At 40.4% G+C, this 25,413-nt stretch overlaps 1 protein-coding gene across 2 annotated transcripts in view; it reads right to left on the bottom strand.

Moving 5' to 3' along the window:
* efcc1 (EF-hand and coiled-coil domain containing 1) overlaps window positions 1–25,413 on the bottom strand; it is a 76,778-nt gene that overhangs the window by 16,323 nt on the left and 35,042 nt on the right. For both annotated transcript variants that reach the window (XM_041192608.1, XM_041192607.1), the window contains exon 2: window positions 1,670–1,815. In XM_041192608.1, coding sequence (XP_041048542.1) covers window positions 1,670–1,815 — 146 coding nt within the window. The remainder of the gene's footprint in view (window positions 1–1,669; window positions 1,816–25,413) is intronic.

Raw genomic sequence — 25,413 nt, forward strand, 5'->3', positions numbered from 1 at the left:
TTTCTCTCTCCTTAAAAAAAGAATATTTCCCATTGTACCATTCATGTACAGGTCCCTTTGCTGTTCACTGGGTTTTAATTTTCAAGACTGTTTCATTTTGAGACTGGGATGATTTTTTTCTCTATTGCCCATTCTTCTGTCATCACAGAGGAGGTGTCTATTTAAAATTCAAGCAAAGCTTTAATTTGTCCAAAAGTTTCATTTTTTCTCTTCCTCTCGTCATGTGTTGAGGTTTGCAGTCTCTCCAGTGTTCATCAAACCAGTGGGGATAAACCCCCAAATTAAGCTTATTGCTTTTTGGCGTGAGTCAGGCGCTCCTGTCTATTTTGTGAATGCAAGATACTGACAGTACAGAGTGTGCATACACAGGAAAATACTTCACAAGGTGGTACTCAAGTTGTTGTCTGCCAGATATGGTATGGCATTATGTTAAAGAAGTTTTAACGATGAAAACAACAGCACAACAACAGCAAAAATAACAACAACCTGCCAACAGCCTGTCGAATCAGTTGGATTGTAACTCTGTGGTGCGATACTCTAGTCATGGTAACTATGGTTACAGATTCTGCAGGTTAGAGTTGGGTGCATAAATACAGAGAGTAAATGGACAGGCAACACAAATAAGACTATATTGTAGACTGTTCTACTGAGTACATGTTTAGCTCCTAACATATTGGACTGATGACCTTTTCTTGCATTGAAATGAGAGTGGCAGAGGATGGGCATATCAATCATAGTTTGGCAAACTGCAGGCAGTATCATTACACCATTGCCATTCAGGGTGTCTGCTCAAAGTATAATTGCAGACTAGCTTCCTAATTTGAGAATACGCACTGTTGTGATATCACCGTTGAACACCATGTTGTATTTTCACCGCTGATCACCACGTGGTATTATGGTGCCAGCTGTGGTGGCTCAATGATGAAATCTTGTGACTTGTATGTTTAAACATGAGCCATTTACTGTTAATCTTGAACTATTTACAGATCCCAGGTTACTGTCATGCATGGTGCTGTTCTATGTTGGTAGGCTGCTTCCAGAGTGTTCTTTCTACACTGTTCTCTCAGTCTATTACCATGTGACTCCACACATCATGCCATGGGTGCTGCTATTCTCCAGTCCCACATTAACCTTTTCTCTACTGAGCACCTTTACATTACAGTGGCAAGCAGGCACATACAACATTATACAACACCCACAATAGAACAAAGGGAGATAAACCAAGCCCCTGGAATTAGGTGCTTGGAACAATATTGAAACAAAAAAACAACTTGGATAATGTAACTTCTAAAGCATCAAATAACACTCGAAATTTGCCTAGCAGTTTATTGGTTAACCTGCCTGTACCCACTTTACAATCCTTTTCAGGCGCTGCAATAAGTTAGATAATAATATTTCATCTCTCAGGCCTGGGTTTAATTCTGGCTCAGCCTAATAGGATGAACGTCTTCTCCATCCAAATGTGTGAATGAGGAACATTATTTTAATTGATCACAAAGAACAGCAAGTAAAAGAACTAAAATAAAACTGAAATATTAAAATTAAATAAGATAAATTAGATAAATAAATATGAAAAAACAGATTGGAGGAACAAATCAAAAGTGAAGCCATTTAATATAATGCATGTTAAAGCTTCCGATTTAAATATCACATTCTCTAATGTCCTTACTATTGTAAGCTGATGTTTCTGTATCTCCTGTTGGGGATCTACGTTCCTGGTGTGCAGGTAAACCACCCTTCCACTCATACAATGCAAGCGGGGGCCTCCGTTCTTGAGTGCTTGGCTGTGGGAATTGAAACTTCCTAACCTCTGACCTGCAAAAAAAAGAGAAGCAAATGTAACAGAAAAAAAAGCAAACTCTTTAGGGATTACTTTGATCATATTTTTGAGCTTTTCTGATCTTATCTATTTTATAGCTTTTAAAATACTCACATTCACCTAAACATCTAAAACCAGGAACCTATATTTTAAACATGGTAAAGAAGAATTGACAAACAATACTGAATCAAAAACATTGCTTAATTCACATTATTGTCATTTTTATTTGCCGTGAAGCATGATGCAGCCTTATAAATGATTAAACTGCCTTTTTGAGATTTTCATAGACTTTAGCTCCTGTTGAAAAGGCTACTTTCTAGCATTGCTTGGTGATTCCTCCCAAAATTTGAAGTGAAAAAAATAAATTGTTGAGCATCAGCATTATTTGATGAGATGTTGCTTGTTGAAACTCACACTGCATTACATGAAAAGTCAACCATTTTCACACCATGGTACACAAGGCAACTCTTAACAAGAAATACATCATATAAATAGACAAACTAATTGCTACTGTATCAACTTAGGCAGCTGTTGAAGTTATATAGGAGGTCCATAGTATACAATGTCTTGGGATCTTAATTATTTACATCAATGCAGTTAACCTTATCATATAATATATAACATCAAATAAATATAAGAGCTGTTATAAGGATACTGGGTTATTAATCCTTTCACCTTTGTGACCTAGCCGGGAATTTATGTTTGCAAATCGGGATTGCTGCCATCCCGTTGCATGCATAAAATCCACTGTGATGATGTCCGATTGCGAACCTGATGTCAACACGCCATTTTCTCATAATGCATTAGGTGGGCAGGTGCCAAAATCAACAACCCAACCGGCGTTTTAATAAAATCATTAATGGGCAATTGAGCTTGTTAACAGACCAGCTGACCCGAATATTATGCTGCTCATGTCATAGTGCGATTGACATGGGCGGGGGGGGGGGGGGGCGAGAGTGGGGAGTCTGCTTTTCACCATTTGAGGTAAAAAAGGAGGAAAAAAGGTGGGGTGGCTACATTTTTGTGGGAGGTTCCCACGTGTGCATAGGGGGCAGTGGGCAGTCTTTTTTTAAGGCGGTCAACTGACTTTTGGAAAGGTGGGGAAGGGGGAAACGAGCAATACGCCCCCCTGGATTCCAAAACAGGTAGTGTAAGTGTATCAAAAACAAAAATAGCTGGAAAAACTCGGCAGACCTGAAAGCATCTGTGGAGGGGAAGACAGAGTTAACGTTTCGAGTCCATATGACTCTTCAGAACAGATGGGCTCTGATGAAGAGTCATACGGACTCAAAACATTAACTTTGTCTTCCTCTCCACAGATGCTGTCAAGTCTGCTGAGTTTTTCCAGCTATTGTTGTTTTTGTTTCAGATTTCCAACATCCGCAGTATTTTGCTTTTATCTTAGTGTAAGTGTATCCTTTTGTTGACAGTTGTTAAAACCAGTGTTGATAGGAATTTATTCCTTGCTAAAGGATCATCATCTATCTTTAAAAATAAAATATTTCCAAACCTTTTTTTATTTCTTTATAGGTTTATGAAGTGATGAAGTAAATTGTCAAGAGATCCAAGAGACAAAATTGCATCTTTTCTCCTCCATCCAGACTTTAGATTTGCTAAAGACTTTTCATGAAGTCAGTGGCACTTTGAAAAAAACTTATCTTGAAGTGAACTTAGTGCATGAGATTATATCCAGTGAATTTAGATAATAATCTTTATTCAGATCAACCATCAAAATTATGTAATCGTTTAAACACCATTTATTCCAAATTCTCAACTCATATAATCCTCAACATGTATTTGTTTTGTACAATAACATAAAATTGAAAACAGCATAACTGTTTTTAGTGGTTGGTATGCAGGGGGCCAGTGGCACCAGATCATGCCCTTCTGCTGTCTTGATATATCAGGGTCAGCAACCTGCATGGACATTGACATTTAAGATTATTTATTGAAGTTGTATACTGGGTCAATCCACTAACTGTCTCTAAACATCCAAACTGGTGACATGCCTAAACTATTCTACGTTAACTGAATCCAATATTAACCACTTAACTTTTTGGTTGGTGCTGCTTTACCTTATAATGTATCATTATACATCAACAAAAAATTATGTTTCATGCAATATTTCTGTTTTGGATTTTACACTAAAGGATTTTTAATGTACAACACATAGTATTTTGTAATTCAAGTAAATCAAGCCTTCAATCCAATGTTCTAATGTATAGAAAACTTGAAAAGCAGTCGCCAAATCCTTCCTGCAGTGAGAATTGCTATAGGGAATTGTCTAAAAAGATAATCCTTTAGAATTAAGACAAAGATAGTGGAAAGTGTGGTGTGGAAAAATACAAAAATGACAAAAAGTATCATGGAGTGCTTTCACTCATCATCCATTATTGCAGCTGTCAGTCTATTAAAGGTTGTTAGAGGGGGGGATTCACCAGTAGAGCCAAACAAGTGAGCTCAAAAAACAGTAGGATCAATAAACTAGTGTTAGAAATTATCCAGTGGAAGCTTATGAAGACTTCACACTGATTTGGAACTAATTGGAGAATAAAATGGTGTAGGTTGGAAGCTCACACTTTAATGACTTGTTGCAACACAGTAACGTAAAATAATTTAGAATGTTCCAGCTCTTTCAGATTGAACTTTAAATGGAAGCCCAGCTGAGATGTTTGATTTTGCCTTTTGAGCTTCAATGCTAAATGTTTCTAAAAGCACCAAGTAAAGTAAAAAAATGGCACATCAAAATGCAAAGAAAAAAAGGTGCAACAGAGAAACATGATAGATATTGAGAATAGGCATCACTATTTAAAAGTAAAATGAGAGGAAGTATAATAAAGTCACGCAAACCCATTACTAATGCACAGAAATTGAACATGTCACATTAAGCCCTCCCTCAGTGTGACCTTTGCATTTTTGTCAGGACTTTGAATGGTTAGACAAAATGGGAGAAAAACTGAATATCAAGGTCTTGGAACAGTGAAATTACACATGGATCCAAAATTCATCTATGCTTTAAAGTGTTGGTTAATTTTGTATTTTCATTAAGTCATGAAGCAGTTTAAAAATGTCAACCACTTAAATTGCCCAAACATCCCTCCTGTACACAGAAATTCCATTGTTTAGTTCCTGGCAGAACACAGTTAGTGTTAATCGCAGTGTTAATTATACAATTCTACTGTATGCTTGAATGAGCCACAGGAAAAACTGAAACTTGTCAAAAGTGGCAGTTAATATCTTCTGTAAAGATCTTTCACAAGCAATCCAGTTCAACTGTTAACAAACTCAATGGCAGCACTAAGGATAAAATTCATGTGGCACTATCCAGAGCTCATTCTGATGACATTCAGAACCATTGCAGAAGCTGATAATGTATCAGAATTTAAGCAGAGTGGAGCGGGGTCACCATAGTGAGCAACAAACATCTCTCTCATTCTTTTGTGCAGTAGAAGTAAGCTGCTTTAGGCTTTGAAAAATATGTCAGAGAGAGTGAAAGAGTGTAAAGTGATAGGTTCTGAAATATTATCCATGACTAATTGCATTTTAATTAATGCTCTTCAGATTGTTTGAGGGCTTAAAACAGCAAAGTAACAGCCAAATGCTATTAGGTTAAACCAATATTCTTTACTCTAGTTATAGTGATTCCTCTATAATAAGTAACTCCCTTGCTTGTTATTGAAAACCAGAAGTTACTTCCAGTAAAAAAGGAGTAATTTTTTACTGAAAGATATAAAACTCTCATGAACAAATGTGTTTCTTATCTTAGGTAGCATGAAGATATAATTTTGGCAATAAAAAGTAAATCTAAAGCAACTGAATGCCATAGTGAATGAGCATGTTTTCATCTATGATACTATGGATTAAATCCAGGATGAAATGGGTCTAAAATAAAGTTGCTCCTTGAATTTGGAGTTATTTCCCTCAGTCTAAAGTGCAAATAAAATCTACAGTTTCAAATGCTTCAAAATTCAGCTGACATCTATTTGAAGAGTTATAGAAATTCATGTTTGTCAATACTCTTTTATTAAAATGACTTCATCCATTAAATTTCATGGCTTCCCTTAGAGAATTACAGTCATTAAATCTCCACCTTCACAGAGCTTGGGTTACCAAGGCTTGGAAATCTCACTCCAATCTCTCCTGGGTGTAGATCACAAGTAGGTCACAAGAACAGCTCGTGTGTAACAGAGTAGAGGGAAATTATTTTGCAACTGATCATGAAATTTCTGAATTTGAATGCTTAACTTGCATTTTTTTTACCTGACATTCTGCTCTGGATCTTCAGGGTATTTGACCCTTTGCCCCCAAAACCATAAACAATTCTTATCTCAACTCCATATCAAGCCTGGATGGCCCAGCAGTAGCACCGTGCAAGTAAATGGATTTTGAATGGATTAAAATTGGGCCTGATAAATTTGGAAAAAAATCTTCAAATTTCTTTATCAAATCCGAACCATGTGGATTTAGGTCTCCTTTCTTGAGTTGCAGTACTTTCTGAACAATCTGCCTCATTTTATTAGATTTACAAGAATACTTTATATAGTTTTTTTATTTTCTCAATAGGATTATGGGGGACCCAGAAACAAGCAATTTTTATTCACTCAAGGACAAAGAAAAAGCTTGGCTGGTTGCCAATAACTCTCTCCCTTCCACCCTCTTTTTCCTTGATATATACCCTTTATTCCTTTTAAGCTGCAAACATATTACACAAGCTGCAAACTATACACTCTTCTATCTTGCTATATTTCCACTATAATGCAATTGATATTCTTCTCACAGCCATCGATTCCAACTCATTCTTTCCTGATTGCTTCTACTAGTGCAACTTGCAGAGGAACTTCAACTGACACTTCTGAAGATTGAAATTTGTAATTTTTCAATATCTGTTAGAAATGGGTTTGTTATTTACTCATGAGCGAGGACTTGGAAAATCTACTTAATGACACTTTCTTCCAGTCATTTCTGACATTCAACACTGTCAAATTCTTAAGTTCCATTCATTTCCTCATACTGTACCTGTGTTAGAGATAATGGAATCATGCTTATAAGTTGTTGGTAACAAGGACATTGACTGTTGAAGATTAATCTACCAACTGAGAGCGACCTCCAGTTTGAAAATTTATAGCTTTTCCCACTGGGGGACGAAGATAATCTCAACTAGATGGAAATGGGCAGACATTCCAGTAGACACAGCCATTTCTTGCTCAGAAGATTTGGTATGAGAGAGCGTTCCAATGTAACGATTATAAATGCTGAAGCATCAGAGCTATTGCTAGAGAAATGTAAATTCACAGATTCTGGCAACATAATATGATAGAAATGATCTCACCTGATTTAACTTCAAAGAAGGTTTTTTTTTAAAAAAGTTGCACTCAAAATAACCTCTATGATTATTCAAAAAATGTTACAATCCTTGTAGAGATTGGTAACTTTAAAAAAAAGAAATTCAAACTCTGTTAATAGCTGAAAGGATAACATGACAATATTTCACGTTTTAGACTTCTACTGTAACACTAGACTAAAAGCACTATTGACTAAACACTATTTTTGTGTACTTTAAAGGTAAAGTATACTTGAAACAACAGAACAGAACTTTCCCCTTTATTATTTTTAATACAACCAAAACAAAAAAACTTCACAGATATACTTCATGGTATTCATTCGATTCTCCCTGGATTAGTTCAAAATGATTCTTAGTTTCAGAGGGTTTACTTCTGATTTTTGCCTTTCTCAGCCCGATAATTTCTAATCCCAGAACTGTCCTTCACATTGAGAGTATTACTGCAGGTCCTCTCATTAGTGCAATCTAGGCAAACCTTCAGCTTCATTTTAACTCCTCACAAATTTGAACTTTTCAATCTGAGTGCGAGCTACCACCCGCATTTCAGTGCGGTGAACCATAGATACTTTTGGCCTCCAGCTGCTCTCTCTCCTGGACACTAGTGGACTAACCTGTCTATGATATTCACTGATACCTTAGGAAAGCCTGTAAATATCACATGGCTTCCTTTGTACCCTTCCCATTTCAAAGCCCATCACCATGGCAATTTCAACCATATGGCCCCAGTATCGAGTTAGAGATGCTGAATAACTATCCATGAGACCCCTACTCTCTTCTATCCTGGAAGTATATGAACAGTTTCAAGCACAAACGTTTACAACCTGACATTCACAACACTTTTATGGGACTTTGGAGATTCACAATCTATTGTTGGACTGGCTACAGTTAGCACACAGGCTGCTGCCAATGTCTCCACATGTAAACACCTTGCATTATCTTCCCTGTAAAACAATCTGGGCCCCCTTTAATCTCTAACAATCAAACCACCCAGACTGTTGTCAGGCAGACTACAGTGTGGATCACATGACCCCTTCATTACACCCTAAATTTAAAGGCACAGTCCCAAAACATTAAAATCTTATAAACCTCATAATTGTAATAATTTATATTAAATTATTATTTAATTAATTCTATTAAATTTGGTAGAAGAACAATGAGAGTCAATACAAAATAATGGTGACATGAGAGTGACTGCCCTTGCCAAAAAAGCAGCGTTTGACTGAGTGTGGTAACATGGGGCCCTGGCAAAACTGAACCCAAAAGAACCAAGGGTTCACTGATTTGAGTCATACCAAGCACAAGGGAAAGTGGTTGTGATTTTGCAGACCAAGTACCTAAGTTCCAGGACATCGTTGCAGAAGTTCCTCCGAGTAGTATCCTAGGTCCAACCATCTTCAGCTGCTTCATCAATTATCTTCTATTCATCATAGGTCAGAAGTGGGGATATTTGTTGACGGTTACATAATGTTCAGTACTATTCGTGACTCCTCAGATACTGAAGCAGTCCCTCTCCATATGCAGCAAGACCTGAACAATATTCAGGCTTGGGCTGATAAGTGCAAGCAATATTAGCACCACACAAGTGCCAGGCAATGATCATCTCCAACAGGAGAGAATCTAATCATCTCCTCTTGACATTCAATGGGATTAGCATCACTGAATCCTCCACCATCAACATCCTGGGGCTACCACTGACCAGAAACTTAACTGGACCAGCCATATAAATACTTTGGCTACAACAGCAATTCAGAGGCTGGGAATTTTGTGGTGAGGAGCTCACCTCCTGACTCCCAAAGCCACCTACAAGGCACAAGTCAGGAGTGTGATGGAATATTTTCCACTTGCAGTTCCAACAACACTCAAGAAGCTTGACACCATCCAGAACAAAGTAGCCCACTTGATCAGTGGTAGCAGAACTTACCATCTACAAGATGCACTGAATCAACACGTCAAGTCTCCTTTGACAGCATCTCCAAATCTGTGACCTCTATCATTTAGAAGGACAAAGGCAGCAGACACATGGGAAAACTTCCACCTGCAAGTTGCTCTGCAAGTCACACATCATCCTGACTTAGAATGATATCACCATTCCTTCACTGGCACTAGGGCAAAAACCTGGAACTCCCTTCCTAGCAGCACAGTGAGTGCACCAACAACAAATGGACTGTAGCGATTCAAGAAAGCTGCTCACCACCACCTTCTCAAGGCAACTAGGGATGAGCAATAAATGCTGGGCTTGCAAGCCACTCATATCCCATGCAAGAATGAAAAAAATGATGTGATTCTAAAAGAGATGCAGGAACAGAGGGATCAGGATGTGTATGTGCATAAATCATTGAAGACGGCAAGGCAGGTTGAGAAGGTAGTTAATAAGACATATGGGATCATTGGCTTTATAAATAGAGGCATAGAGTACAAAAGCAAGGGTGTTATGGTGAACATTTATAAAATACTGATTCGGTCTCAACTTGGAGCATTGTGTCTAATTCTGAGCACCACACTTTAGGAAAGATGTGAAGGCACTGGGGAGGGTGCAGAAAAGATTTACAAAAATGTTTCTATGGATGAGGAACTTCTATTACATTGATAGATTGGAGAAACTGGTACCGTTCTCCTCAGAGAAGAGAAGTATGAGAGGAGATTTGATAGTGACATTGAAAATCATGATGGATCTGGGTAAAGTAGATAGTGAGAAATTGTTTTCTTTCATGGAAGGGTTGAGAACCAGAGGACACTGAATTAAGTCGAATGGCAAAAGAACCAAAGGTGATATGAGGAAAAACATTTTTACAGAGAAAGTGGTTAGGATCTGGAATGCACTGCCTGAGAGTATGGTGAAAACAGATTCAATTATGGCTTTCAAAAGAGAACTGGATAATTATCTGAAGAGAAATTTTTTTTGGGACTATGGGGGAAAGGGCTGGGGAGTGGGGCAAGCAAAGTTGCTCTTGCAGAGAGCTGGCATGGATATGAAAGGCCAAATGGCCTCCTTCGCTGCCTATAACGAATCTATGATTCTAAAATTCTGAACCATGTTTCTGTGGTTTGCTTGTAACCAAAATATAGCAAAATCCAACACACCAATAAAAAATATAGAATAAGATTTTCTAAAGTACAAAAAGAATGAATTATGTTGTAGCTCTACCAGAACAGGACATAAATCACTACATCCCAATGAATAAGATTTGAATTTGTAGGTTACATAACTTGCCTAGTAATCAGAGGGTAATTAGAATATGCAGGGGTAAAACTCGATATGTTGAGTTTGCAGGCGTGGGGATCACAAAGTGTGATTACCTCATGTCTCATCAAGGTGCTACCTGCTCATCTGCTTTATTGGGGCATGTGGCCCAATGCTAAAATGCGCTGCTGACTGGCTCCTTGCTCAGCATAGGGCCCAGGTTTGTGTAAGGCTAGTATCAGCTAAGTCCAGCCTGGAGCTCTTAAAGGGGAGGTGCATTCTGGCTGCTGCAGAGGAGTTTTTCAGAGGGAAGAATGACAAGCAATGGAACAGCAGGCCAAAGACAGAGTTCCCAGGTTCTCTGATGTGGTGCTGAAAGCCTTAATGATCGAGGTGGGCAGGAGGGGACAGGTCATGTTTCTGCAGGAGGTCAAGCAGCCTTCCAGACATACACTTAGAAGAAAATGGAAGCAGCCAGCCATGGAGGCCAATGCAAGGAGGCCAGCCTTAAGGACTTGGTTGCAATGCAGCAAAAAAGTAATGACCACACTCAAGTGGTCAAGGTCAGTCTTGAAATACCACATCCTATCAACTGTACCACTAACCTCACACACTGCTCAATGCGCCATACTCTCATCAATAATCTCTTGCAATTAAGATTCACATCTAACACTCATATGCTCCATCTCAATTTCACATAGTTATTATTAGTTTTGTCAACCACATCACTAACACTAATTTTATTGCAATCATATTGGGGTTCATTGCTACTTAAACCAGGCATTAGCTCCCACCATGGTTGTAGCTATAGGTTCTTATGCTGATCCTTGGCAGCTTCACCACACTTGATCCCACCGCAATTTTAGCATCATCTGTCAAATTTAGCCAACTGCAATACATAGCTGAATCTTGTCAGTCATAAGGATGAGAAATAGTAGGCACCCATCATTGATCCCTGAAATACTTGACAGTGGGCTGGATTTTCATCCTAGAGGTGGTTAACGGCAGTCAGGAAATTTCCTGGCTCAGCACACCCGCCTTGGAAGAAAGTGCCTGGAAAGGTGGTATTTCTGTTCCGTGGGGGTGGGTGCTAACTGGAATCAGGCCCGCCACCCAGGAAACAGTTTGGAGGCAGCCACAGGGGCTGCTGAGTGCTGAGGCAAGCTGGTTAAAAGTCCTGTCTAGGTTGTCTGGAACTTCATCCCAGTTGTTTTATTTAATATTCAGCTATCTAACCCTCATTCCTTCAACCCCCACACATTCCCTATGCCCCATCCATGCCAACTCATGCCCAGCTACCCACACCCATGGCCCTTCATACCCTCCATGCCAACCTATGCCCCTTCACCAACCCCCACACCCCATTATGCATTCTTGGCTGACAGCCCAGACATCCATTATTCTGTTGAAATGGCTGCACGTATATGAAAATATTGCTTAATTGACAGATCTTTCTCTTAGATCTATTTTGTCAATTGCATAATATTTAGTTACACAAGATAAAGAGGTGTCAAGTGCTTGAAGTTTCTACTATTGATACTTTAAAGGTCTGAATGATTGACATTTTTATAGCGTGGCAGTAAAAGAAGTTTTTAAAAGAAAGTTATGAATGAATTGCTGTTTTAAAGCTTTTGTACACATGCTAATGATAATATAGGGTTCATTGGTTCTGAACAGTGTATATACTGGGTGAATAGGCCTGGGAGTGCCATAGATTGGCATGGAGGATATAAAGTGCTATTGGGTATGGGTGGAGGGACATAGATTGGCAAGGAAGGTGTGAGGGGCCATTGGCCATTTTAAATATTCAAGCCCTCCACAACTGATGCACAATGGAGGGGCATAGGTTGGCAAGGAAGGTTTAAAGGTCCAATGGCCATTTTAAACATTCACGCCCTCCACTACTGACATAGCACTGTGTACCATCTACAAGGTGCACCGTAGCAACTCGCCAAGGGTCCTTCGACAACAGCTTCCAAACCCATGACTTCTATCACCTAGAAGGACGAGGGCAGCATATGTGTGGTAACACAGGCATCTGCAAGTTTACCTCCAATTCACTCACCATCCTGACTTGGAACTAGACTGTTGTTCCTTCACTGGATCAAAATCCTGGACCTCCCTTCGTAACAGTACTGTGAGTGTACCTACGCCACATGGACTGCAGCAGTTCAAGAAGGTGGCTCAGCAACACCATCTCAAGGGCAATTTGGGATGAGCAATAAATGCTGGCCTAGCCCCATGAAAGAATAAATAAAAAAAGAAAATTGGAGGTGGGTGAAGGGCCACAGGTTGGCCTGGAGAGTTTGAGGGATCACTGGGGTAGGTAGAGGAACCATGGAGGTGGATGGAGGGGTATCAGTTGGCAAGGGGGCATGGGCATGACTGTTTGAACTTATCTTTCAAAAGGATCCTTCATCCAGATTGTGGTTCACAACACCTCTGAGAGTCTGTAAAGAATGAGTCCTTGAAAAGTTTGCCTGACTGCATGAAAATTGCAGGGGACTGAGAGGTGCTTAACTCTGCAATGGAATCTGCCAGGTCAGGAAGGCAGGTTGAGGGCTCGTGACGCGCACCAGCCTGCAACCTTACTCTGCGTTGATGAAAACTGGGGTCACCGGGAATGGAACCGGCAATTCTGGAATCGGGACCCACCCACCATTTTCAAAGGTTTGCGGAATCTCCTCAACTCCTTGAAAATCCAGCCCTATAATTTTCTTGATTTTATTTTAAAACTTACAAGCTGTTGTCTAATTCCCAGTTAGAAAATTCAGCTTAATTGCTTTTCTGACTTAGGCCACTATCTCTTTTTCAAGCTATATTGGGTGATAAATGTCACTAAACCCAGTTTTGTGCCATGTTCAATCCTCTAACAATTTCATTACTTGAATGAAAATCATGCTGGAGAGGCTTATATTCTTACTCTTCCCTTCATAATTTTTACCAAGAGAAAAATAGGAAGTCCTTGCAATCCAATTTGACCTAAATCATCGGCACTGATCACTGGAGTGACCTGAAATGAGGGTTAGCTGAATACCTGAGAAAAATTCATAACAATTAGATTGTCCAAGTCATAAGTTTTGTACCAAAAGAAATTGGTGATTAATTCAACTTTAAGTCTTGCTTTGAGCCTAATTGGACGATGGCATTGCGCAGTTCATTTTCTAGCTGGGAGTAGTCAGTTTTTTTTTTTCTATGTCTACTAAGAGTTGAACTGGGTTGACTGACAAAGCTAAACAGAGCAAAAACCTTCAGCCACAAAGAGGAAAAGATAAGCCCATGTTTTGCAGTTAGCAGTGAAGTTCTAGTGGCCTCTATGGATTTCTCCTTTTCTGACGTTGGTTTGAATCTGGTACCTCGTCAAGGGGATCTCCAAACATCCAGCAACAATGATGTCATCAAGCATGATAAGCAGCCAATCACATTGCAGTATTCTCATAGGCAGAAAACCAGGAAGTGAAATACACTGATTATCCTTCACTTTTAATTAAGTTTTAAAAAGAGAATGAATAAATGATTGGGAGTTACACATGCGATTAAGGTAGAAACTGAATCTAACATTTAAAAAATATAGATTTTTAAAATATTCAGTTTTTTTTTATCATGATAGAGAAATTTGATATTCCACAAATATTAAATTAGTGTTTCAGGGCCCTTGAGGCTACACTGCAGCAAATGTAAAATCCCAGCTACATATCATTTAACAAAGACTAACTTTTTCAAGGGCTTTTAACCGTGAGACTGTTAGAATAAGAGGGCAAGTTCTCGTCAGTTCAGTGATTTCTAATTGAGGTACTTTAAAAGCGCATCCTATGGAAAAAAGTAAAACCATTGACTGCAACTTCTATATTTCTATGTTTAACTACATATGTGCAGAGTTCAGAAGTATTTATCGCTTTCAGTGGAGTAAAGATGGCGAACAATAACAGTTCAGCCATCATTACTACTGCAAAAAATGGGCCATACATTTTATTTCAAGGCACTTGTAAAGTTTACATGCTCACAGCAGAAACAATAATACCTTTTGGGGTCTACGGTGGCATTTCTGCAGCAAGAGTAAGATTAAAAATCAGATGACAATGGTTCACTTTGGCCTGAATCTTCTGGTTGGCGTGTGGGGGTGGGGCCCGCTTGCCGACACGTAAAATGACGTGCCGTGATGTGGTGCGTGCCTCCCGATGTCACCGCGTGTCATTCCAATCCTCAGTTCGGCGGGCGCGCAGCAGAATCAGCTGCGCGTCTGCCGAACTGTCAAAGGCCTATTAAGGCCATTAATTAACTAATTAAACTGCTTCTCAGGGCTGTCCAACCTTAAGGTAGGTAGGCAGGTGAAGAGCCCAGGTGGCCTTTGCATTTTTCATGGAACCTCATCCACAGGCTGGATGAGGTTTCATGAAGGTTTTATAACTTTAGTAAAAATTTTTCGTCCAATTTAAAGACACGTCCCAGCTTATGTGACACTGTCCGATTAATTTTTCCAAATCTTTTCTCAGGTTTTCACAATGAAAGAAATCTCCCTGAGGCAGCTCTGTGCCTCAGGGAGATTTCTGCACTTTTTCACGCGCATGCCCACTCCTGCCCAGCCCACACGACGGGGAGAAAATTCTCCCCTTTATTTCAGTATGACCCTGAACGCAATATCTGAATTTGCCTTTACTTTAGGGGAAAAACAGTGAATCAAGCTAACACCAGTTCTGCTTGAGGGGATTTTCACACCTAAGAAAACATGTAGCTTGGCATATGAGAGATCTTGTGAATGCATCGTTGCACTAGTGAAGTTAACTTAAGCTTTAGAATAGAAATGGTAAACACAGGCAATGCTTGTTATAAAATGAGTAGTGGGACATGTATAAGTATTCCTTCTTAAAGAATGCGGGATGTGGATGACTCAGTTCAAGCTCAAACGACTCGAGGAAGCTCAAATCGGGTAAAAAAAAAGTAATAGTAATGTTCACTGAATTGTAATAATCCCTTTTTCATCTTCTACCTCTCAAACTGAGCCACTCTGTGAACCTCCGCTGGTTCGCTAATCCCTGTTTGGATGCGACTGAATATAACTCATCAATTTAATTCTATAATACTTAGGACTCAAACTTCGTGCAAACATTATTATTCTTTTTTACAACAGTGCATTTTGGAATCAGGAAAGAAAATTCAGTAACAAAGTTGTTAAAATATTAAAATATAACAAGTTTGGAATCCATGACAGCTAGGTTGTTGCAATATTTTAGTACAATACAAACATACAAATTAGGAGTAGGAGTAAGCCATTCGGCCCCTTCGAGCCTGCTCCACCATTTAATAAGATCATGGCTGATCTGACTGTGGCCTTAATACCACATTCCCGCCTACCTCCGATAACCTTTGACTTCCTTGTTAGTCAAGAATTTATCTACCTCTGCCTTAAAATTATTTAATGACCCTACCCCCACTGCTCTCTGCAGAACAGAGTTCCAAAGACTCACAACCTTTTGAGAGAAAAAATCTCTCCTCATCTCCATCTTAAATGGGGGACCCCTTATTTTTAAACTGTGTCCCCTAGTTCTAGTCTCTCCCACAAAGGAAAACATCCTTTCAGCAATCCACCCTATCAAGTCCCCTCAGGATCTTATGTATTTCAATAAGATCAATTCTCATTCTTCTAAACTCCAATGGATACAGGCCCAGCCTGTCTAACTTTTTTTCATAAAATAATGCCCCCCCCAATCCAAAGTATCAATCGAATGAACCTTCTCTGAACTGCCTCTAATGCATTTATATCCTTTCCTAAATAAGGAGACCAAAGCTGGACAGAGTACTCCAGATGTGGTCTCACCAATACCCCAAACAACTGTAGCAAAACATCCCTACTTTCATATTCCATTCCCTTTGCAATAAACGGAAACATTTAATTTGCCTTCCTAATCACTTTTTGTATCTGCATACCAACCTTTCATAATTCATGTAGCAGGAGGCCCAAATCCCTCTGTACCTCAGAGTTCTGCAATCTCTCTCTATTTAAATAAAATGCTGCTTTTCTTTTCTTCCTTCTAAAGTGGATAAATTCACATTTTCCTACATTGTACTCCATCTGCCAAATTTTTGCCCGCTCACTTAACCTATCTGTAATCACTTTGCAGTCTCCTTCTGTCCTCATGGCAACTTACTTTCCTACTATCTTTGTGTATTCAAATCATTTCCTAATGTTTCAAATAGTAACATTACCCTTCCTGATGCTTTTATAATCCTACATGGAAACCGCTGATAGATAAACCACCCTGATTTGCACAATTTCACCTCACTTCTGAATTACTACACGCAGGCTGATATCCTATCAGAGTTTAATGGTAAATAAATCAGATTGATCTACTGTTGAGAAGTAAAACATGAACAGGGGATTAATATTATTTCAAACGCTATTGCCACTACACCTAGACTCTTGTTATTAGTTCAAATAATGAAGGGCTGCTGTTGAAGTTCTTGATGCTGTAATCCCTTTCCTTATGATTGCTTAGCTGGTTGACAGTGTTTTAAAAAATTTTTTTAAAGTGGATAGCACAACTTTTGAAGGATCTTTTGTTCAGTAACCAATTTTGTACACCTTGGCTGACAAGTAGATTTCAGATTTAGTGAATTTTTTGTAGTTTTACTGGCTGACTGGCTAGACTGCAGGAAAATGAATTGGAGTTTCATTTTTAGATTAACAGATGGATGAAGTTACTTTTAGCTTATGGAGTTAACAATGCTGCAACTTTAATCAGCAACAACAAAATAACTTGTATTTATACAGCCTCTAACATTGGCCAATATCCCAAGAGTGTAATCAGGCAAAAGTTTACACCAGCTAAAGAAGACGATATTAGAATGGGTGACCAAAAACCTGGTTAAAGAGGTATGTTTTAATGAGGGTGTTAAAGGATGAGAGACAGCTGGAGAGGGTGAAGATTTAGGGAGGGAATTCCAAAGATTAGGGTCTATGCAGGATTCACTATGCCAAATGGCATGATTTTATGTAGATTTATTTTAATTGCCAAATTAAAGAACAAAGAACAAAGAAAAGTACAGCACAGGAACAGGCCCTTTGGCCCTCCAAACCTGCACCAATCACATTGCCCATCAACTAAAACATTTTGCACTTCTGGGGTCCATATCCCTCTATTCCCATCCTATTCTTGTATTTGTCAAGCTGCCTCTTCAACACCAATATTGTACCTGCTTCCACCACCTCCTCCGGCAGCGAATTCCAGACACTCACCACCCTCTGCGTAAAAAACTTGCCCCGCACATCTCCTTTATGGTTTTCTCCTCTCACCTTAAATCTATGTTACCTATGTCCCCTAGTAACTGACTCTTCCACCCTGGGAAAAAGCTTCTGACCTACCTTATGTCGCATGTGGACAAAGGAATGCTACAAACAGAAATCACTTGTTGGCAGATGTGTTAGTAATTTAGTATTAATACTGTCCATTTTAGTATCGGTCAGTCCAATCATTACATTTTTGAGCATTTGCTTCATGTTATTTCTTCTTCTCGAGGGAGCATCTTTCATTATTCAACAGTCATTGAACCACAGTTTACGCTGTGATTTTACCATGGGGCAGGGTGAACAGGCAGGCCCCAAGTCTACCTCAGCCAGAATGGGGATTGAACTCCATGCTGCTGGTGTTATTATGAACCAAACTCTAGTTGCCAACTGAGCTAACCAGCAAGCCCCACTGCCAAGGCACCACAGCCTCCTCCCCGCCTCACAACTTCATATTTAATGCTTGTATAATCCTTAAGTGAGATACAGTAGACCATTTTTAAACATTTGTAAAGTAAACTAATGAAGGGCCAGTCAATGAATATTAACCAGGCTTTTATCTTTTTTGTCTGATCTCTCCCCTCAAGGAAGGTCCCTTTTTCCTTCAGGTTATTTATGTAATTAAGAATGTCTGTCACATGTGTAATCAGCTGCAGCATAATTGATTTGTTTCCCCCCAAGTAGAGCTGTTCTTATCTGCTATCCAATAGCAGTGAAAAATGCTACTGGCACCAACTGTGGGCCTCCTGTGACAAGCACTCCCAATTTCCATTGCAATCTCCAATAATTAAGCTGTTAATTTTGTTCAGTGGCAAGGCACTGTTAACTTTCGTCCATATAACATGAGCAATGACAAGAAACGATTGAATGTTTATGAGGAAATTATGATAAGGTATATTGTATAATTAGGTATTAACTGTTTAAATCTATGTATTTAAATTTAAAATTTATGAAACCACAAATTAGTTAATTAGCTATCAAGTCAATATTAAGTTCAAAATTCTGCAAAAGCAGTTGTTTATTATGCTAATTAGATGTCAAATATTCTGATTCAGAAACTAGTCCAAACACCCTGAAGCAGGATTTCAGGAAAATTGTGCTTGATAAACCTGATAGGTTTCTTTGAGGAGGTGACAGATATCGTAGGTGGGTTAAATTCAGTGGATGTGGTGTACATTAATTTTTGGAAAGCCTTTGATCTGGTGGAGTGGATTACCCACTCTTTATAGAACCTGCCCAATTTGCACTCTACCGATTTCAATGGAATGAAAATCACGCAGGTTATACATTGAGAGGGTCATGTGGTCCACCAGATCATCACCCAGGTGATGGAAACACGAAGCTGCCCCGGGGTGGAACTTTACGGCCCCATTGCAGTGGTTGTGGCGGGGCCATAAAATGTGGCGAGCCGTTCAAAAGTCCATTGATTTAGGCGGGACCGTAAAATCCCGCTGGCTTAAAAATTCCACCCTATGACTTTGCCACATTTCATTAAAATTGGAATTGGGATTTGATGCTTCAAGATTGTGTACGCTAAACTGTAACAAGTCTAATATTTAAAATTGTTAAGGTGCGTGGAATGTTCAATTTAGCCTAAAGTAGTTTCAGCCTGCTAATTTTAGATTCCAATCTGTGTACTCTGCAGTATTTCTGTAACATCTGCCAAAGGTAGGGGTAAAGTCTAATCCCCAATCTCTGAGACAAGCTAGCAAATATATCTGAAATATGTGTCGTTAAGCACAAAGGAGAGCTGCTTTGGAAAGAGGGAAGACATTGAAGTAGCATCTTTCTGCTTTCTGAAGTTAATGCCTAATTACAATTGACCAAGTTGCTTGACTATTCCTTGAAATGGTTCCACTGCTGAATGTGGTAACCATAGTGAAGTGCTTTGGTAATGCAAACAGTGAAGGAAGCGCAAAGCTTCAGTATAGTTTCTCTGAAAATATGTTATTGTCAGACTAACTTCCATCTTCAGGAACAGCCTCTGGTAGGGAAACCGGTGGGATTATCATCGTAATCCAGACTATATTTTCTGACTGGGTTCACATTACAAACAAGTGTAATTTGGGTAAATGCAATTGGAAAAGTAAGTGAGGATTCATCTTACTGGATCTCAGTATACTTCTCTCATTATGCTTCCAAGGTCGAAGGACCTGCGAGTTCCTCTCTGATACAAATACCTGTCAAATTATCAGGCTGTTTAACTCACATCCAATACTGGATGAGATGAAATTGCCTCCAATTAATTACTAGGAAGACTGAAGCCATTGTTTTCTGTCGCCACTCCAAAATCTGCACATTAACTATGACTCCATCCCTCTCCCTGGCAACAGTCTGAGATTAAGCCAGTCTGTTTGCAATCCTGAGATGAGCTTCCAAACTCATATTTGTACCATCTCATAGCCATCTATTTGCACTTCCATAACAACGCTTGACTTCACCACTGTCTCTGTTCATCTGCTGCTAAAACACTCATCCATGCCTTCATTATCTCTAGCCTTGACTATTCCAACACACTCCTGGCCTGTCTCCCGCATTCTACCCTCCGTAAACTTGAGGTCATCCAAAACTCTGCTTCCCATGTCTTAACTCACAGCAAGCCCTGTTCACCTATCATTCCTGTGACCACTGACGAACATTAGCTCCTGGTCAAGCAACTTTTCAATTTTAAAATTCTTATCCTTGCTTTCAAATCCCTCCTTGACCGTCCCTATCTCTGTAATTTCCTCTAACCCTACAATCCTGCAAGTTATCTGCACACCTCTAATTCTGACCTCTTGTGTAATCCCAATTATAATTGCTGAAAAAAGAGACATATCTGAGCTTTTCATCTTGCAGTCATCAGGACACTCGCAAGAATACCAATATAAGGGCCAAAACAACAATTTATACTTTGGGCAGAATTTCCCCGTCGGCGATTTGGGGGCGGGGCCCGCTCGCCGACGGGAAAATGATGTGGGATGACGTCGGGAAGAATCCCCGATGTCATCCTGGTCCATTTAAATATTGAGGAATTTTGCTGTCCGCCTGCCGACCTGTCAGTGGCCAATTAAGGCCATTGACAGGATAATTAAGCTTGTTAAATGCCCTGCCCGTCCAACCTTAAGGCTGGCGGGCAGGCCAGGAATCCCAGCGGGCTTCTGGTAATACATGAAACCTCATCCACTGATGGGATGTGGTTTCATGTCCGTTTTTAAAAACTTCAATAAAGTTTATGTGCTTCTTATTAACATGGCCCATCTTGTGTGACATGGTCACATGAGGAGGACGCGGTAATAATTTTAATATTTTTCTATATTAAAGATTTTTATGCTGTCACCAATCTCCCTGAGACAGCACTTAGTCTCAGGGAGATGTGTGCTCTTTCATGTGCATGCGCAAAAGAGTGCACTTTGACAGATGGGGAATCCCTCCCCCCACTCCGCACAGGAAGCGCATAGCGCTTTCTGCTGGGCAGGCCGCTGGGCGGGCCTTAATTGGCTCCCCCACTCAAAATGGCGGCGGGCCCGTTTCGGCAGCAGAGTGCGGCTGCCTGCCCGCCACCGAGTCAGTGGGGCCTGCCCGCCCATCAAGGTAAAAATTCTGGCCTTTATATGAAGAGAATGCTGATTGGCTGGCAAATGGCATTGCTATGGAGAATGCGCTACTGATGGTGACTGACAATTAACTGCCAAGCATTGTTTGAAATTCAAACCTGGCAGCCTGATGAATGAGTCAGCAAATGGCTGTCACTTATTTTCATCCCTCAGAGCAATGTCTTGGCCAATCAGAGCCAAGCTGTCTGGTTTAAATTTCAAACAATGCTTGGCAGTCAGTCACCATCAGTAGTGCATTCTCCATGGAAATGCCATTTGCCAACCAATCAGCATGCTCTTCACATACAGTTTAAATTGTTGCTTTCCCACTTATTTGGTATTCTTCTGAGTATCCTGATGAGTGCAAGACGAAAAGCTTCGACACATCTCTTCTGTCAGCAATACTCAAGCTCTGTACTACGAATTATAATTGCTCCACCACTGGTGTCCCTGCCTTCAGTTGCCTAGGTCCCATGCTCTAGAATTCCAACCCCCCGCCAGTCTGCCTCTTTACCACGCTTTTCTACATTAAGACACTCCTTAAAATCTATCTCGTTGATCAAGATTTTGGTCATTTGACCTAATATCTCCTAATGCAGCTCAGTGTCGGTGTACATTGTTTTAAAAAGCTTCTGTGAAGTATCTTGGGATGTTTCATTACATTAAAGGTGCCAATTAAATACACATTTTTGTTGCTGTCTGATGACAAGCATGATTATTCATGGGAATCACCCTTTTACTTGTGTTTTTGAAGGAAAACACAGAAGACCTGCAGATGGTTTCCATGCAGATAATACTATTCCAGAGGTTGCATCTCCACTGCCACATCTACAGTCAGAGGAACACAACCTTGCTTTGTCAAAGGATTAGTGAATGATAAGGCTCTGTTTTTCAAGAGAGGTTGAAGACCCTGTGGGAAACTTGCTTTAAAGCCCTGGGTCAGGGAGCGCCAAGTTGTGCTATAAGCCATGTGGACAGCTGCAGTTAAAATGCAGAATAGGTCAGCACAGTCAATGGCAGCAACTGTGGGCTACACTCTCAGTTTCACTTCCATAACTCTCACATCCTAGGCTGCTATGCTAGCTTATCGGGAGAGCATTACTGCGGTGGCAGTTAGAATCACCACCTCACAACCATGCCATGAAGCGCCATCTCCACTTCACCAACTATTGAATGAGGTGGGGGCATGATATCAAATGCTCCATCATTTGCTCGCAATCATCGTTTTATGCCTTCACATTGGATTACGTTGGATCCAGGGATGTTTGTCATGATTATAGAGGGGATGGAGGGAACTTGCGTGACAACAGCCCAGATTATTTTCGTGGGGCTGGAGGAGTACTCCTGTTCCTCCAGGTCCAACAAAAATATTTTAAAACTTTTGCCTCTAGGGCTCCACTGACTGTACCGCCAGTGAAATTGGTCAAAAAGTGAGCAACTTATGCTCCGACCAGTTTTCTCCTAAAGTGTGTCCTAGGTGTGGCAAAGAACCCTGGTGTGAAGATTAAAAAGGGCCTAGCACATTAAACAGGCAAGCACTTTGGCTGCCTAGCAGTTGGCATCACTAAAAATGGCAGTGGGTCATTGTTCATATTAATGGGGCAGTAAATTTACTGATCCCATTTTAACAGTTACCTCCTGTTAAAGCCAATTCTAGCAAGTTAAAAATTCCCCCCTTTACTTTGAAACAGTTTATTCCTAGCCATTCTAGACAACCATATGAGGGAGAACTGAATAGATGGTTACAATGATAGATTTAGATGAGAGAAGATGAGGAGGATTGAATGGAGCCTAAACACTGACATGGACTGGTTGGGCAGAATGGTCTTTTTGCTATTCTGTGTACCCCACCTAATTCTTTGTTTGCAATGATCAAAATATCTAAGCTTATGTTTCTTATCCTGCAAGTGGAGCGGAACGTGATTTTGTTCCAATCTTTGGATGTTCTTGGTCTTGTAGCCGGTGTTGTTGGCCTGTGAAAATAATCTCAGGCTTCTGTAATATATACCATATAAACTCATGTAAAAGTCAAATTTCTTAGATTAAAATTTTAGGCAAAAAGTAGGGGATCAACTTTCACATAAGTAACATTTGAGGGGCTGAAGTCCACCCTCTCCCATCGTCTCGCTATCACAGAGTTGCCAGGATGGAGACTGTTTCTGCCAATCCCACCTCCCACAAGTAGCTCGAAAGGAGCCCAAAATTATTTTTATTATTGAATTTTTATTTATAAATAAACAACCTCCATGGAAACAGTTTTGAATTTGTGTCCACTAAATTCATCAAATTCATCAAAAACAAAAGCCATATATACAAATTTATACAATTTCATTCAGTTTTTTTTATTGGCTAATTGTTTTCGCTAACACTGTTTTTTCTCCACCTTTGCTCACTGTGCCCGGCTGGCATGTCAAAATTCGTGGGAGTCTCCTCCACATTCCCACTACAGGCTGATCTGTATCCATTCTTTTGTTGATGTTTGATCATATACCGCTGAAATGTGATAAGCCTTTCGTCAAGTTCTGCTGGGAGACACTGTGAAATCTTGGTCTTCTGTCACTTACAAAATTGTTTCTCTTTGTAAACCCGGCACACCATCCAGGGCTAGCTTTAAAATCTGTAGCGCCTAATTTTCTCTCGTTTCACGGCAGACCTTGAGAAACTGAGAGTCCATTCTGGTGATTTTCATTGACGTATTTTACAACTTTGTTTTCCAACTGTGGCCACATGCCCTAGCTGTCCTTTCCTCTGTTTGTGCATTTACCCTTAGGCATATGTGGAGAGCTTCCTCCAAACTCTAATGTTCTTCGCCAATATCTTGAGTTCTCTAGCTGCTGCACAATTATTTGTCTGCTCTGCAAACTCAGCAATTTTAAGTTTGAACTGGGCTGCCTCTCTGCCATTCCTTCTTGATACTGGGTTGTCAATTTAGAGAGCTCAATTGGCGGAAAACGCAGCGTGCAGCAGTGAGGTGGTAGCCTTTACATATGTGCTGATGTGCACAGACATGAGGCGTTTTCTATAGATGAGTAGGTTTGCACCAGGGCAAGTTTGACTTCAGCGGTGAGTGGGTGGTGAATACAGAGTTGGGCTTTTTGGCTAAAAGTTAGGGGTTGACTTATACACGAGTCTTATGAAAAATGAATGATTTTTTTTTGGCTAAAAGCCAAGAGTTGATTTTTACAAAGGGTCAACCATGGAACTTTGTGAAAGAATAGCAATCTGGTGATCTACCTGTTTAGGATATAATCCTGTCATGAAAATCCAATGACAAACATAAATAGAGGTTTGACACATTATAGGTCAATGTCATTGCTCTGAGCTCTGATACCATGGGCAGAATTTTCAGCAATGGAATAATAAATGATGCTTACGGTCTGTGCGCCCGTCTGTTTCCAACCCAGGTGACTTTCATGAGGGTGGGAGGAGAGAAGGGGGAGACGGTGGGCCACAAGCTTGCCTGCAGCAATGATCAGGCCAATTAAGACAATTAAGGAGTTCATTAGGGGTTCGCCTTTGATTCTTTACAAATTTTCACATGGGTGGGTGGCCTTTGGGAGCTGTAGGCCACCTCAAGGGTGGCAATTAAGAACAAGGCTGGCTGCGTTTTGAGTGAAGATCAATTTATTATAAGTCACAGTGAAAAGTCTTAGTCTAGTGGAGCAGAGGGGACTACTCCTCACAGGGAAAGTCTAAAAAACTTCTACAAAATTCTCACTTTCCTATCCTATCCCGGGTTCCGTGGGCAGGATTTTTCGGACAGCAGGGATCACAGCAGTCTTGTAGCCGCTTAACACCCTGTTGAGTCTTAATTGGCTGGAGCCCGGACTTCTGCCCCTCATTTGGGAAGAATTCCTGCCTCAGAAAGGTGCCAGACTGTAGGCTGCTGATTGCTCTGTAGTCCCAGCAGCTCCACAGGAGCGGTGGCCACTGCTGGTAATACAACAGTCCCACCAGTCTAAGTGCCAGAGTCCACGAGACCAGTTAAATTTGTGGTATAATGGCAGGGACAGGAGGGGAGCCCCAAGGGTGAGGTAAGAGGGGGAGTCATGATGGCAAGGCTAGGCAGGAACAGAGCACCTGAGAGAGGGGCAGACCTTGGTGGGAGAGTGGGGGGGAATGGTGCCTGATCTGGAAATGGGGGCCAGTGATGGAGGCGTCCCTACTCCCTTATTCCACTCGAGGAGGTCTACTTGCCAGGCTTACCCCAGTCTC

This window comes from Carcharodon carcharias, chromosome 7, assembly GCF_017639515.1.
Source record: "Carcharodon carcharias isolate sCarCar2 chromosome 7, sCarCar2.pri, whole genome shotgun sequence".
NCBI classification, from domain to species: domain Eukaryota; kingdom Metazoa; phylum Chordata; class Chondrichthyes; order Lamniformes; family Lamnidae; genus Carcharodon; species Carcharodon carcharias.